At 40.4% G+C, this 17,678-nt stretch overlaps 1 protein-coding gene across 6 annotated transcripts in view; it reads right to left on the reverse strand.

The window, feature by feature from the left end:
• ELAVL2 (ELAV like RNA binding protein 2) overlaps positions 1 to 17,678 on the reverse strand; it is a 157,985-nt gene that overhangs the window by 27,658 nt on the left and 112,649 nt on the right. For all 6 annotated transcript variants that reach the window (XM_087716130.1, XM_087716131.1, XM_087716129.1 and 3 more), the window contains one exon: positions 11,038 to 11,141. In XM_087716130.1, coding sequence (XP_087572256.1) covers positions 11,038 to 11,141 — 104 coding nt within the window. The remainder of the gene's footprint in view (positions 1 to 11,037; positions 11,142 to 17,678) is intronic.

The following is a 17,678-nucleotide window of genomic DNA, read 5'->3' on the forward strand; positions in this document are numbered from 1 at the left end:
CAAATTATTTTCTTGAAGTTTAACTGATGTCTTTCCACAAATATTCACTGGCAAACATGTCTCCTATCTATCAGCAATGGATTAGTTATTAGATTAGAATACTTTTGTTACCATTAACAATATAATCTATTTATTAGTGGCAGAATCGAATTCTTAATAATAAAATTTGTAAATGAAAAGTTGACGATTTATGGGGATGCTATCCAGAGCTGTATTTAGTCTACTGACCACAGATTGAACACCTGCAGCATGCCCATGATCATGTCATTAAAATTCAGATGCTTGACAACTGGTTCCTATTTATGACTGTTGCTGTGTCCTAAAGTTATGTAATCACCTTTTGTGACCTTCTGAAAGCAAACTCAATGGGAAAGCCAGATTCACTTAACAACCAGGTTACTAACTTATCAACTATAGTGATTGACTTAACAATTGAGGCAAGAGAGATTGTAAAATGAAGTAAAACTCACTTAACAAATGTCTCACTTAACAACAGAAATTTTGGGCTCAATTGTGACCATAAGTTGAGGACTACCTCTCCACTTATGCTTGTGCGTTGCTAGGAAGATAAAAAATACAAAGTATTATCTGGCAAATGATCATGGTGGATAGTTATCAGTCCATCATAGATGGAGTTACTAAAAAAAAATTCTCAAGGATGGGAGGATTTGATCTTATGGATAAATTAATTAAAAATCACCAATGAATCAATGTATGCATTTAAGGGTCTTTATTTCCTTATTTAAATAAAATGATTATTGTTCTTCAGTTGGTATACTGCTTTAATCTTCTACTATCTTGCTTAAAATAACACAATCAGCAAAGAAAGTATTCATCATTATCCGTCCTGAAGTAAGGCTGAAAAACAGTTACTTGGCAATGATGTCCCAACAAACCTGATGCCAATGTTTCAATTGGTACCAATGTCTCAACCAACTTACACAGCCTTGCCAGGTTGGGATCAAAATAATAATTTGCAGCAATTCAAGCATACAAACAGATGACTCAGAACTTTTATAACAAGAAACCGAGAATGCTGAGTTACCTGCAATAATAACAAAAGCAATTGTCCCGCCCCTGCCAGTCACATTGGGTACAGCAAATATTTTCTGTTCTGACATTTCAAGTTGCTGGTCTGAACAATGAAAACTAAAATATGAATTAAACAATTTATTGGGTGAATCATCATGCACTACCAGGTTCTGTGGTGCAAAAGTTTCTCAAATTCTGATGAGTAGCTAGTAGTTTTAACATAGAAAAGGAATGTTAAAATGTGCCCTTTATTTGAAGAGTTCAAAATGTGCCCTTTATTTGAAGAGTTCTTTCCAAGGGCATTTGAAGCAGGCATTCAATCTATTTCCTACCTTAGCATTCCATAAATCCAATGCTGTGCAGATATGTTAGACGATGCACTGTGGCTATTTTAATTGCACATCACAAGTAGGGTGGTTTTAGATCCCAATGAACTAGTTAGAATCACCTTCCATGGAATAGTTATTATAGTCTCCAGTTAGTCGCCCTTGCTTCTCTTGAGGAAAGATTATTGATCTCACATTCAAGATCTCCAGGCCAGAACGGACTTACTGCTCCTTACTTAACAGATAAAGCACACTAAATTTGTGACTATGAAATCAGACAATGTGACTTTCACAGTTAAGACAACTTTTGAAGAAAATATAAATCACATTATCGGTCATGGCTACCTACATAAAGTCTTCAACTGATTTTAATGCTTTACTGGACCTATTCCTTTCTATAGTCCTGTTAGGTAAAAGCTTCAGTTACTCAGAGGCATTCAAGATTCTGATTCCTGCTGTTTTGATCATCAGATAATTTTCTGTCTTGATTTTGCGCTCTATGCCTGATTTATTTGCATTGCTTTGCTATTCAAGTCCAAATAATCTATTCCAACAGACTCTGGTATGCCAAATCTAATAACTCTAGCATTCTCTGTAAGCCTCATATAACAACAGAATATTCAACTATCAGGTTAACTAGGAAAATCAAAAGCAGACAAAACTTAACAGTCCTAATAATGAATGTTCTTAGAAAGTATGCATTTTTGGAGTTTAGACTGATGAGTTTTAATATTGCTATGTTTTTTTAAAAGCTTGAGTTTAACATAAGGGCAACTGGAAAAAAAAACCAATTTTAAATTACCCTGCAAGTCTTATTTAAAAAGTATTTTTACACAAGTAATTTATGCAAAGCCTTCAAAAATGCAAGCTGACAAAATCAACCAATTTGTATACAAGAAACAAATAACAAGCTGCCATTTTTAAAAGTCTTCCTATGTACTATTTAGGAAGGGAAAACACCTTTCTTCTGTCCCAACAAAAGAATCACATCTGCAAAAGGCTCTTCACTTTATCTTGAGACTACAGTCCTGTGATATTTAATTATCCTGTCAAGAGCACTAAATGGTTTGGCACCAAGCCCTTTCACTCAATCTCTGCTGATTGATAGCATCAATAAAATTCACTCACTTTAATTAAACTTCCAAATAGGATCTCATTTTGCCACTTGCTAGGATCAATGTTCTATGATATGGAAAGAACAGAACACAAAGGTTGTAAAGGTGCTTCTTCTTCACCTTCACACTTCATTTCCTTCAGATATTCTAAAGGGGTTTTATACAATACGTACATATTTTACAGCTCTCTTGTCACATTCGCTAATCAAAAAAAAAAATCACAACTGAAAACTCTCATCTACCTATGATTATGTGACACATGTGAGCACACATGTGCATATATGCAAAAATACACATTGAGAGTATAGTATTTTCGTGCAAAGCTGTCTTATCAGTCCTAGTGATAGTTCTATTTTAAGCAATTAACTCATTGAAAGAGAGATCCGTATATTTAAAAAATTATAATAAATATAGAAGTCTGTTCAACAGGATGTGTAATTGGTATATTTATTCTGAAAAAAATTGTTGTTGCGAGTGCTAGTAAAATAGACTGCATCGTGTTGAAATTCACTGAGTTATGATATGTTTTCAAGGGTTTTTAGGCATGTATTGTATTGCGCTTGTCAATATATTAATTTTCTTAAAATAAAATCCAAGTTTTAGAGAATTAACTCCCAGAGGCAAATGACTCTAACTCTGATCATTGTGTGCCTCTTCCACAGTGAAAATTGTTGCAAAGAGAAACCAAGGACATAATTTTGTTTTATCTTTGGATTAGAAGGAGTGGGATGAACTTTTCAAATTCCTCTTACTCATTCCTTCATGATAATGCATTTATAACTTTTAAATACCAGGAAGTGGGAAGAAAACCTACTTAATTAATTTGATTAAAAACAACTATATTACTTTGACAGGTAACAATGTTATATAAACATTAATGGTGGTCAGTTCTTAAATATTACATGAATACAACTTGGAAAAGAATTATCTGACCATCCTTAGCTCTATAGAAACTAAGGTGCTTTATACAGTAAGATAGGAATGGATAACTTATGACCAGTAGACTAATTTTAAAAGTTCCCTGCAAGAAATCAACTCAAGATTTTGCCAAGAGCCATTTCTTTCTTCCCTGGAACTTGCTGCTTGGGAGATTGAGATGGAGAGTGCAAGGTGGCACAATGGTTAGAGTGCTGTACTGCAGGCTACTTTAGCTGATTGCTAGCTGCAGTTTGGCAGTTCAAATTCCACCGGCTCAATGTTGACTCAGTCTTCCATCCTTCCAAGGTTTGGGTAAAATGAGGACTCAGATTGTTGGGGGCAATAGGCTAACTCTGTAAACCGCTTAGAGAGGGCGATGAAAGCTCTATGAAGCGGTATATAAGTCTAAGTGCTATTGCTATTGCTAAGAACAAGAATAACTGTATCTAAAAGGAGAACAGCCATTCCTTAAGTAAGTTCCACCCACCACATACTCCACAACCTGGCCCTGAGAAAATGGTCTTCAGGTTGTCTTTGACTTACAACAGTTCATTTAGTGACTATTCAAAATTACAACAGCACTGAAAAAGTGACTGTTTTTCACACCTACGACCGTTGAAGCATCCCCATGGTCACGGGAACAAAATTTGGAAGTTTGGCAAATGACTCATATTTATGACAGTTGCAGTGTCATGGGGTCATGTGATCAGCTTGTGTGATCTTCTGATAAAGTCAATGAGGAAGCCAGATTCACTTAACAACCAAGTTACTAACTTAAGTGCAGCGATCCACTTAACAACTGTGGCAAGAAAGGTCATAAAATGGAGCAAAACTCACTTAACAAATGTTTCATTTAGAAAAAAAAAACGTTGATCTCAGTTGTTGTCGTAAGTCAAGGATTACCTGTAATTCCCGGAAAGGGGGGGGGGAATGCTTTTTGATTACGGGATTTCACTGGTTGAGAAACAAGTGTAAAATGTTATTTCAACACTTCTACATTACATGCTTTCTCTGTGACTGATAATGACTTGGCTCTCCTCATGTTAGATTTCAATCTCCATTGAAAGCTGATGAATAGAAATATTGAACGTTGACATCCAATATAGCATGTAACAAATCACCAGCTCTGATTCATGGAGAGCACACAAATGCCATTTATGAACATTTAAGATATACTTTACCCATTCACAGCATATTTTGCCTTCCTTTAATGTGTCCTCATTTAATGAGGAATAAATGGCTAGCCTCATTAACGACATGAATTCCTGAACAATGAGCATTTTACTTTGTTTTCATGAGGATTAGAACACAGGTTGTAGCCACAATTGAGCCCAAAATATCTGTTGTTAAATCAGACATTTGTTAAATGAGTTTGCCTCATTTTATGACCTTTTTGCCACAGTTGTTAAGTGAATCACTTCAGTTGATAAATTAGTAACACGGCTGTTAGGTGAATCTGGTTTCACCATTGATTTTGCTTGTCAAAACATTGCAAAAAATGATCATATGACCCAGGGACACAGCAACTGTCATTAAGAATGAACCATCTGAATTTTGATCACATTACCATGGGATCTTAAGTGTGAAAAATGACCATAAGTCACTTTTTTCAGTGTCATCATAACTGTGGTCACTAAATGAACTGTCATAAGTCAGATGTACTTGCATCTGATGTTTCCCCAATATATCAGAATTCACTCTGGTCTAGGTAAAGAACCTATTGTACCAATCAAATTCATTCAATCTCTTTTTAAAACATTTTGTGCAAAAAGCAGGCACTCCAAAATCCAGATTTATTACCTCAGAAGAAGGAAAATATAGCCAGCTGTGATTTCAGATACCAATGAGAGGATGATATAACTTTCCGCATACCTTTTTCACTTAAAATCTACAGTATATCTCAAATGACAAGAAAATCGATGTATTATTTTAGGAAAGCGGAGAACAATTGTGGGTCATAGTCTAGAAGTCTCCCCAAGCACCCCATTTGTTACCTCCAAACCTCTCTCACTGCAACAAGCACATTTCAATGACTGTTCCAAAGACATAATCATCTGTGCCTCCTACAGCCCTCAGGCAAGGCAAAAAATGAATTTATTTAGAACTCTTCTGTCTATGAAAACCATGAGACAATGCACAAGGGAATTCAAAGAAGGAAAATTCAGCTGCTGGGAACATTTATCAGGGAAGTCTTAAATATAGTGCTTTCTATTTTATATTATTGTCAATATTAATACAGTATCACATAACTTGATAGATACTGGGATTTTCTTTTTGATATGGTTGCAAATAAATGCAATGTCAGGCCTGCAGCCAGGTTCCTTTTGGGATCTTTGGTCTGTCACGCTTCAAACTGAAACACATCCTGGCAGAGAAGAACTTGTTGGTGGATGCCTTGTCAAGAAAACCGCAGTACGACAGTAAGAAGGAATAAGTGGTTCACCCCATCCTTTCTTCCTCCCACCAGAAAGCAGCCCAAGTCACCACCCGAAGCCAGGACAAGCTGACAACAGTGATGAAATCGCCACTCCCAGCAGACCCGTGGCCCTACAATAACAAGGGCATCCTAACGATGAAAGATGGCTTAGCCTGGAAGGGGGCCAAACTTTACATCCCCACGGGGTTGCGGCTGAAAGTTCTACAGTGAAGCCATGATGCGAAACTAGGAGGCCACTTTGGATTCCTAAAAATGCTCCACCTCGACAGGCGCCAATTTTGGTGGCCAAAGATGAAATCAGAAGTGGAAGATTAGCTTGCTGCCCAAGGACTGAGTTTAAATTTCGTGTAGCCATGCCTCTTGCTACCCTCAGAGGCTCAGTTTTAAAAAACGAAGAGAAGCCCCAAATGAACTGTATGTGGTGAAGATCTATGTCCCCAAATGGTGTACATGTCCCCGCGGGCACACATTTAGGGTGGGGTTGGACACTCCTGCAGCGCCTAGAGAATGACCATTCAGGTAAGCCAACGGTCATTCTCCTAGGTGCTGCTTGGAGTGTCCAAGCATGGGAAATGCCAAAGCTATGCCGTCCCAGGGAAGGAAGAAGAATTGTCCAAGCCCGCAGGGGTCGCAATGACTTGTTGCAGAACTCTCCTTCCAAAGGAGGCCTCAGTCGAGGCAAAAACATCAAGTCTGTAATTCCTCACAAAGGGGGATGGAGTCGACCACGTAGCAGCCCGACATATCTCTTCAATAGGTGCTTGCGTGGCCCACGCGGCCCAAGTTGCGGCGCTCCTCATTGAATGGGCTGTAATACGAGGGGGGACCGGCCTGGCTTGTTGTTCATAGGCCAGCTTGATGCATGCTCTAATCCAGCGCCCAATGGTGGAAGATGTGACTTTCTTGCCCATGGAGACGGGTTGGAAGGACACAAAGAACGCTTCCAACTTGCGGAAAGAAGCTGTCCGTTTCATGTAGACACGGACCGCATGGCGAACATCCAGTTTATGCCACACGTGCTCCCTTGGGTGCTTGGGAGACGGGCAAAAGTCCAGGAGGACCACCTCCTGTATTCTATGAAAAACACTGTTAACCTTTGGTACAAAGGTCGGGTCCAGTCTAAGGAAGACTCTATTTGCATGTACAATACAAAGGTCGCTTCTGACCAAAAGGGCTGTCATCTCGGAAATTCTATGGGCTGAGGTGATGGCAATAAGAAAGACTGTCTTTAGAGTCAAGTGGTGCAGTCCAACGGTACGAAGCAGTTCAAATGGGGCTGCGGTCTATAGATGTCAAGAGGTTGTCCTGCCTGATGCAGCCCAGGATGGTCTGGAGGGATGGATTTGGGGATTAGGAAAATGATGGAGTAGAACCCCCTGCCTTCCTGGCCTCTGGGAACCTTTTCTATAGCCGTTATCTCTAGCAAATGATCTATCTCCGCCCTCATGAGTTGGAACTTGTGGGCCGATTTGGGAGTGCGACAATGGACAAAGGTCCTTGTGGGAAGGGAGAGGAACTCCACGGTCAATCTGTGGTGGACTGTGTTCAGAATCTAAGTGTCCGTCATGGACTCCTCCCATTGAGTGGTGTAAAGTTGGAGGTGACCGCCTATGGGAGGGGCCCAGTGCCGGTCACATTGACTTCTGAAAGGGACAGTTGGAATATCCCCCGCGAAAGGACCTATGGTTGCTCTGTTGCCTGTTCTTGTCCCTATAGGAGGATCTGTTCTGTGGACGGTCCTGAGGTTGGGAGTAAGGGCGACTGAACCCCCCAGAAGAGGTGGAGGGCTCTGCGCTCTAAAAGGGCTGTCTACGAAAGGGCCTTTACGGTCCGGTTTTTTGGTGACTGCAGGCAAAATCTTATGCTTGTCCTTGGATTAAATTAAAAGTGGATCCAGGGCCTCCCCAAACAGCTTCCCCCCTTTGAAAGGAGCGGAAGTGAACTTCCACTTCGCTTTCATGTCCGCCTGCCAGTGGCGGCGCGAGGTTACATTAAAGGCAAGGGCTCTGGAAGAGAATTTTGTGGCATTAAGCGAGGCATTAGCCGAGTACTCGACGGCCGCTATGATTTTATTAACATCCTGCATCGCCCTGGTGTCCCCCGCTGGCAGGCTGGTCAGCAACTTGCGGAGCCAGAATAATGCTGCCCTGCTAAAGTACGAGGAAGAAGAAGCAGCCCTCATGGCCCATGCAGTGGCCAGATGAGTCTTATGGGAGGCTTTCTCCACTCTCTTGTCCTCACCCTTTAAGCTTTCCAGCAGATTAGCTGGAAGAGCAGAATTGGAAGTGAGAGAGACAATGGGGTCATCCACCTGAGGGAGTTTCAACAGCTCCTCTAGGGGGCCCTCCATGGTGTAAAGCTTTTTATCTATCCCACTGGGGTTAGCCATGGAACCCAGCTGGGCCCATTGGCTTTGTATAATGTCAATAAACAGCTGTGGAGCTCTAGAACCAGATCCATGGGAGGGGAGGCTTCCTTGAACAACCCTGCACCTGGGTCTTGTGGCCAAATGGTCTCCTTAGTACCCTGATCGGAGGAGGGCTTTCTGCCTGAGCTGGGAGGCCCATTTGGATGGCAGAAGCCCGGGCCTTGGTAAGGATAGCCCTAAACATGGAGGGCTTGAATAGGCCTGAGAAAGCAGGCACGTCGGGTGTGGGATTTTCATCCTCTGAGCGGTCCGGAGCATCCCGCTCTGCCTCCTCTTCGTCAGACACCTCACTGACTCCAGTAAGAGTTGGGGAGGGCTCCCTAATCGGAGGGTCCCGGGATCCCATGGCTCGACCCTTGCTGGGGTTAGCAGTGGGAATGGGCAATTTAGAGGCCAACTGTTGGATGCCATCTAAAATGCCTTGGGAGATCGTGCGTGCGACTACATCCTGCATTTCCTTTGATAATTGAGGCTGAGCCCTGGGTAGGCTTAGGCCCGCCTCAGAAGGGGCCAGAGATTCCTCCCCTATGATGGAGTCCCCGTTGTTAAGGGAATCCTCAGCCAGAGAGTGGCAGGGCGATCCCAGAGGCCCTAGATGGGTTGGGCGAAAATCCAAAATCCTTCTCAGCTGCCAGAGGTCCTTCTCACTGTGGGGTGGGGAGAGAAGGTCCTGCGCTCCCTACTCTGGGAGGAAGGCTAACTGATGCCTATTGCTGTGCTGCTTGGGCCTTTTGGAACTGCTTCTCAAGGGCATTTTGGCGCCTTTCAGCCAACTTCTCAGCTGCTTTGGAGGTCTTTGTATTTTGGGGGTGCTTCCCCTTAGCTGGGCACCCCACCCCTTCACCTTGGGCAGCAGAATTGGTTCTGCTACACTTACTGATGGTGGGGCCGGCTTGAGAATCCATATCATCTACCCCGATACTGGCCATGATGCTAGGCACCGGAATGATAGAGGCTGTGATGACTGATAGGAACTGCTGCTATGGAGGCAGTGGCGAAGGCCTTCGGATGTTATTAATTTAGTAGCCTGAGGCCTTCAGCAGCACGATATAAACGGCCCTGAAAATGGCGCCGGTTGAGACAACCAGGGTGCCTGCAGATCCGTACTGTGCTCAAAGGGCCAGGGAACTGCCTGTCAATGGCTAGATCCCCAGCGGCCACCAGATAATAGCTCAGAGGAGGGGGGAAGGCCTGCCTGGCAACCCAGAGTGAGGCCCAAAGTTAAAAATCCCCTCCAGCGGCGATCTGCATTGAAGGACAGGCTGCGCGGCGAGAGAAGCCTCAAAAGAAAAGTGCACCAATTTTGTGATTTTAAAATGGCCGCCGCACACCTGGAGCAGCACCGAGGGAAGTCTGAGGAGCCTACGGCTCCTTTTTGGGGACCCTGACTACCTACCCGCCCCCAGAAGCTCGCCAGCAGCCGCTAAGAGGGCCCCCTGCGGTGCGGCTGTAATCGCGGCAAGTGAAGCCAGCCGTGCTCCAGGCAGCCTGCTTCGCACGTTTTTAAACTGTATTTAAGAAACGGGAGCCAAAATAACAAACGCTACAGAAAGGAGCTGACTAACACAATTAGAAAACAAAACAAAATAAATGAAAGGGTACACTACACTATCTTGGAGAGTCCAACCTGCTGCTCAAGGACTGGATCTCCCCAAAAAGCGTCCTGTAGAGCGACTGAGTTTTTAAAAACTGAGCCTCTGAGGGGAGCAAGAGGCGTGGCTACACGAACTTTAAACTCAGTCCTTGGGCAGCAAGCTGAAGTTAACCCGTGCTTGGACACTCCAAGCAGCGCCTAAGAGAAAGCTGTGCTACTTGTGTGATGATGAAAATACAGCCAGGGAAGCCCCATGGACCAGCCCTAGCCGACCATGGGAAGAGATTGCAATGGAGTTCGTCATCGAGCTCACAGACAGCAGCAGGAATAGAGTGATCTGGACAGTTATTGATTTTTTTCCAAGCAGGCGCACTTCATTGCTTGCTCAGGATTGCCGTCTGCAAAGAAATTAGGGAAAATGTTTGTGAAACACATTTATCGCCTGCATGGAGTGCCCAGAAGGATCATTTCAGACCGCGAAGTCCAGTTCACTGCCAAGTTCTGGAGAGAGTTCCTGAGGTCCATTGAGTCCACTCAAGGACTGAGCTCAGCGTTTCATCCAAGCACGAACGGAGCAGCGGAGACGGCCAAGGCGATGGTGACACAATACATCCACTGTTATATGGACTATCAGCAAGACAACTGGTCGGACTTGCTGATAGTTCGCCGAAGTGGCGTACAACAACACAGTCCACAGCAGCACTGGATTAACTCCTTTCCAAATTACCAGTGGCATGGAATTTGTTCCCACACCTGAGCTGCCTAGTCTCTGACTGAATGGACACGCTAAAGAATGGACACTTGACCGGAACTGGATGGGTAGAACTGCTAGCATGGCAGTGGGAGATTGGATCATGTGATGGACTTGTGGGTGTGGGGGCAAGATCTTGAACTTTCAACTGGGTGGGGAAAACCAGGAGGCTTTCAGATTCGCAGATGTGCCAACATGACTCTCTTAATAAATTGGAACTTTGAGCAATACTTTGCCTTGGACTCTGATTTAATTTTGGATGTTATTTGGAACCTTGACATGCAAACTGCCTGGATAAGCTCTGGCAAACAAAGGCAATAACTTGTGAACAAATTATAATTAGTTCCAAAACTATATAGCTTCTGGAAATACATAGGACAGGTTACTCAAGTTATTTTATTCTAGGCATTAAATTTAATCTCAAAGGTTTACATACTTTTATGGTTTTGGTTTGAAGTCTCAATCCATTCAGAGTATTGATTGCCTTTTCAGCATCCTTAGGGTCAATGTAATTCACAAATCCATATCCCAAACTCTGTCCTGGAGATTAAGAAAAGATGAGAAAGAAAAAAAAAGTTACATGAGTACATAAAGAACTCACATTCACGTTTGAATTCTATAATAATAAATAATCATTTAAAGGTACTATGTGAGAAAAAACAACATCAACAATTTAGGTAGCACACTCACTGAGACAGGAAAAAATAAAAGCACACTTAAAGGATAACTATTCTATAACTATATTTAATAATCAGTAAGCAAGTTTATGAACAAGATATTGCTTATATATCTATTATTTATTCTTCCAACTCATCCAAAATCCACAATTTTCTATCCACAATTTTCTGAAGCAGTAGCTATCAACAAACCAAGACAAGGGCTGACAAAAACAAGAAGAGAACACTAGTTCACCTTCTGCCTATAACAAGATTCCAAGGCATCTATGACAACTCTCCACAGCCAACTCGCTGTGGCCAACACACCATGATCAACTTGCTCTAAGACAACTCACCATGGTCAACTTGCCATGGGAGAAGAGTTACACTAATATCAAAGAAATGGTGTAGAAGAATAAATAAAGGCTGCAAAAGGAGGGGCCAAATGAAATGTGAATGACAAACATTAAAATAAGTTTTTATTTATTTTAAATAATTAAAATGAATTGTTAAATTGTCCTGCAGTGAGGTATCTCCCTGGTGAGTTGGCCACGGCAAGTTGTCTTGCAGCGAGTTGGCCAAGCTGAGTTGGCCACAGGGAGTTGGCTTTGGCAAGTTGTCCCATTTCGACTCTGAGGACTAAGGGCACTTACAGCAGTAGAAAAAAAGATCAGGAATATAACCAGTACAGGTAGTTCTCGACTTACAACAGTTCATTTAGTGATCATTCAAAGTTACGACAACATTGAAAAATGTGACATGACTATTTTTCACAGTTATGACCTTTACAGCATCCCCACAAACATGTGATCAAAATTGAGATCCTTGGCAGCTGGTGTTTTAACCTAGGCTTCCTGATACAGTAAAAAGCACACACTTAGCCCCAAAAACCTCTTTTTATTTCAAAGGCTGTGAATTACGTTCATTCACAGCCTATAATGAGTCCCAAATAATTGTAAAGAGTTCTACAGTAGGCTGCCAAAATCCTTTGGGATAACGGTGATAAGCAACCAACTTTATCTTCCTTGAAACACTGCCAAAGACTTAATTGGCAAATAGCTTGGCAAGGTCACACGGAGCGAAGAGTCAAAATGGAGCTTCAGAAGGTAAACTGACCAGCATGAACCAAGTTGCTTTCTGTAAAGGCTCATGTGCCTTTGCTCCTCCTTTATGTCCTATGGGAAGGGCCAATCACCTCCAAGCCTTATTTCTGAGTTGTCCCTTGTCTTAACTGTTCTTGCCTTCTGGCAGCTCTGCGCATGCACGCACTGGAAATGAGGAGACTGTTCCTCTGCCTCGCTGCTGTCCGACTCTGGAGGCTCCGGAGGGAGCACATAACTCCCAGATGGTCCTGGCCCCCTCTCTGCCTCTGACACAGAGCCCTGCTGCCAGCTCCTCAGGCCGCCGGCGGAGCACAACAGCTGGTTCATATTTATGACCACTGCTGTGTCCCAAGATCATGTGACCCATTTTGCAACTTTCTGACAAGCAAAGTCAATGGGGAAGCCAGATTCACTTAACAACTGGGCTACTAACTTACAAATTGCAATGATTCACTTAACAACTGTGGTAAGAAAGGTCGTAAAATGGGGAAAAACCCACTTAACAAATATTTCATTTAACAATAGAAAATTTGGACTCAATTGTGGTCGTAAGTCAAGAACTACCTATATCTAAATTTTGTGAGTAATGAATCACAATCCATTAGAAAAGGCAGATAAAATCTATAAAATAGAATGAGCAAACCTTTTCAAGTAGTGGGCAATATCACATTATTTATTTTGTTTAACCCCAAAAAATCAAGGTAAAATAAGGGGGAAAAAATGGATTGAAAGTAATTTGACAAAGAATAACAATCACAAAGCAATCAAAGTCAGCATGTAGAGCAAAAACTGCTTCTCTATAGAAATCAAATCTAACGTCTTCTGTAATGGCTGAAGTTTAACTGCAATAAACTGCAATAGCACAAAACCTCCCTATTTTCATATGGATCACTTAGTAGGAAAGTCAATCTTAAAATTACATGATTTCACATAATTTCATAGGGACAAAGTAACAACTTTAAAAATGATTTAATTTCAAAATGCCCAGAATTTCATGGTATAGCAGGTGAAATCATGAATGTGTTTGAGTGAACTAGATTCCTCATAAATTTTGATTCTTTAAAAATAAACATTGCTAAGAATGTTTCTGAGAAATTCTGCAAGTTGTGAACAGTCATATTTGTCTCCGTGAAAAGGAAAAGGAAAAGTACCATGACTGAAAAACTGCAGAAATTACTGAAACAAAGCTATTTCCGTATCATGAAGTTTGATAAAACATATGTTTTTTAGATTTGCATTCTACATTTCCAACAAATGGTGGCAGACAAGAATTAAACATTTAAACATAAATCAAAGGCCGAGTAAACTAAAGCAAGCTAAGGAAAGATTCATGAAAGAAAACTCAGTCAACAATCCCAGGTACAAACAAATTGCATTATATTTCACCTCAGGATGCAAAGAGCTACTCTGAGGGTCTAATACTGTCTAACTACTTAGGCTTCTTCTACAAAGGATTCACTGACTCCTACACAATGTTTTTAGATGTTTAGTGATGAATATATAAACCTCCTAAAAAAATCTCAGAAAATATCTGCAAAGAACTTAATGGATAAAATATAGACTTTGCTAAACCAAAATCCATTTCTTGAATAAAATACTATCTAGTAAAGTTGCTGGCTGTTTTATCCTTTTTAATAATCCCTGAAATTTTCTAAATAACCATTGAAAACTTATTCACACATAAGAGAATGCTAACACAGAATATGTTTTTGAAATCTTTCTGATCTGGAAATTTTTAAATGTGTGAACTCAACTTTTAATTTTCTCAATAATGGAAAATTAGAGACCATCCAGCCACAAGCAAACTGTTAAATAATATTATCAGAAACCTGTAATTTCATTACTTTTTGGCTCAATTTTGAATCATCCCCCCCCCCCTTTAAAAAATAATGCTTCAAATATTTAACCAAATGGATTATAGTAAATGAAAGGCAACTTCATAATAAATAAGCTAATTTTTAAAGGATCAGAGGAACTCTACTTTGGTGCAATATACTGCACTATATTCACTGCTGTGGAAGCTGTTTGTAAGCAGACAGAATTAATATATATGTGATTCACATCTATAATTGAAAAAAGATGGCACAATATATAAGATGCAAGAATGATATATAGTAAACAGAAGCAAAATCTATAATCTAAAAAAATAGCCAGCATATGCATTGTCTAATGATAAGTAATAATAGCAAAGATATAATATCCAAGGAAATAGTAGGTGTTGTAAGCAGAATTCAATTAAGGAAACAACAAAGCAAGAATACAATCCATAATACAAGCTCCAGGCAGACATCAAAGCATTAAAACAAAGAAGCTGTTGATATACCAAGGTATTAGTGACACTGGAGGTTCTTTAAAGAATAAAATATTGGGCTTTTGGACTCCTGGATTTCATTACTCTCATGATTCAACCTTGGAAGATCAACAAGGGGCAAATATTTTAGAAGTGAGTCAATTTTTGTGTGAACTGAACACATGCCATATTACTGAAACAGATCAAAATTAGCACTACGCTGACAGAAAACTGATATATTCTCCTCAGCAGCTGGCTTGCCAAGTTCCTAAAGAATCTATACAAGTAGAAAAACCTCAAATAACCATTTCAACAGCTTGCTACAAGCAAAATAGAAACAGAAATGATTTAATAATTTACTGAACAGGATTTATATGTTGCTCCAACTAATAGTGAAGAAACCTCCTACTCCCACTTAGGCATTCCAGATAAATTAGTCCTCAACGTACAACTATAATCGAGCCTAACATTGCTCTTGCTAAGTGTGACAGTTAAATGATTTTTCCACATTTTACAACATCTTAACATCAGTTGTTAAGTGAATCACTGCAGTTGTTAAGTTAGTAACATCGATTGTTAAGTGAATCTGGCTTGGTTGCAAAAGGTGATCACATGACCTCCAAGGCACAGCATTCATCATAAATGTGGATCAGTTGTCAAGCATCTAAATTGTGATCGTGTAACCATGGAGATGCTGCAACAGTTGTGTGTGTGAAAAATGGTCATGTTACTTTTTTTAGTGCTGTTGTAACTTTGAACAGTCTCTAAATGAACTGCAAGAACTATTTGTACATTGTACACAGGGAGACTTATTTCCCCATACATGCAGGCTGAAAAATAAAGATCCAGGACAAGTAGTATAGGATACCCACAGAGAGGAAAAAATAATTACACAAAACAGCCAACAACAATTATAGTTAATTATAGTTAGTCCCTCAGAAGGGACTCGAGACTTCTGGTTCAAAGGTGACAATATGAGAACTGCTAAGAAGCAAAACTGGGGAACTGCAGTCTGACCTTATTACAGGCCGGGTGTTTGTTCAGCTTTAGACCGTTTTGCTTTTCAGCAGGGAAATATTTGAACATGTTAAAGAAAGCGTATGATAAAGTAAATAGGTTTGAGTTGCAAAATGCCTTACATTAATATGGAGTTTCTAGATGCAAGAAGAGCATTTGTGAGAATACATATCATGTTTAGGCAATGGTTTGATTCTGAGCAGGGGATTACACAAGAATGTAGGATAATCTCCTATGTTCTTCATTGCATTTTTGTTTACACAGAAGGAGGATCATATTGCAAACAAATATACAAAGGAAGAATGAATGGGTTGAAAGGAAGGGGAATGTGGAGACAATTGTAAGTGGATGAAAATGATAGATTTTCAAAAATATGCCTGAGAAATGTTTAAAGAACAAAGCTAATAGATGAAGCAAGTTATGGATGTCGTAAAAATAATGGTGAGTTCCAAAAAAATACCTTCTTCTATCTTTCTGGTTTGATAACCATGTAAGTCTAACAAATAGACATTGAGAAATACACTAAATACACTAAAAGGTATAAATTTGATTTAGCTGGACTTTGTTCTCTCCCACCCTCTGTCTCATGCTTTTAATTCTGTTTCTATTTCTTAACACTTTTTCCGTGCTTTGCACGATATTGCTTACTCTGAAAAGGAGCAGACTGACGGCTATGTATGTCCAATCATTAAAAAAATATAGAGGTATACAGATTTAAAAATTAGAACATCAAAAATAATCCAAAGCAGAAAAGAAAATACAAATACCTAATAGATTAACATTACATAACATTAAAGCCTAGAAGTGGTAAGCCCAAGCACATTTTATAAAGACATTTTACTGTCCTGTTAACATTCCTGAATTGTTCTTTTTCCCAAATAGCTACCAGGTTTCCCACAGGTGCCCTAATTAAATCAGGATTCTCCAATGAAGCTAATCCAGTTATTTAATAGGAGCAACATGTCGGCACATACCAAAGTGAAGACAGCTCTGACCCCACATATGACCCAATTTTGACCATTTCCCCCCTCCCTCCCAGGGTGTGCCATAAATCACATTCTCCAATGGAGAACTTTCACAGGGTTCTGACATTATACTCCTCCAGCTGTTGCAGGTAATGTGACATACAGCCCTGAGAAAGGTATGCATGGAATGGATGCTTTGCGAGTTGACAATAACACTGCCTCAAACCATAGTAGAATAAGTCCTTGGTTGACCATGGTTAAAGTGGATTTGTTCATGAAACACAGAACATAATGGGAAAGCCAGTTCTCCTGTCTGTTTGTATCTAATTGGAATACTACTCCAGAGAGTTGGCGCACTGCTTACTCTAAGCAATATGAATGAGGCAAAGTATAAGGCTACTAAATTAAACAGATAACAGAAGTATGGGAACCTGAAGGAAAATGATTTTTTCATCCTGTCTAGACTAGATGGTCCATAAAATAAAATCTTTTATTTAGATAAAAATAACCTTAAGAGTAACATAACTATTAGAAAACCAAGTTGGACCTGTGATGACTCTTTGAAAATGAAGATAACTTTCCAAGAGTTGACATAAAATATTTGCAAGTCTTTAGAAGACTGAAACATTAGTTACTTATCATCCGCCACATGCACAGAATTAGGTTGAAAACACAAACCCACCACCTCCCCCTCCTTGGCCTGGTCTGTGCTGTCAAAAAGGTTGGGGGGCGCTGGTCTAGATAAAATGGATGCAAGCATCCCTACATTAAGAGAAAAACTGAATTAATATCATTAACAGTTCCTTGTTCAGCATAGCAGCAGCATTACAGCTATTCCTACAAGCTAAACTCAAATTAAAAAATACATAAGATCATACTGAAGTTACTGTTATGATGTAGTTCAAATATTCCTGAAGGGGCTTTACAAAATTGCTAAGGCCTAAAAATCAACCTTGGCAATGACAGACAAATGCCATTAGTAAAAAACAATTTTTATAACGTCAGATTAGTTTACAAAAGTGTATAACAACCCAGGAAGGGGGGGA

Source organism: Thamnophis sirtalis, unplaced genomic scaffold (assembly GCF_051295495.1).
Source record: "Thamnophis sirtalis isolate CommonGarterSnake01/CBP01778 unplaced genomic scaffold, rThaSir2_p1.2 scaffold_5, whole genome shotgun sequence".
Classification (NCBI taxonomy): Eukaryota; Metazoa; Chordata; class Lepidosauria; order Squamata; family Natricidae; genus Thamnophis; species Thamnophis sirtalis.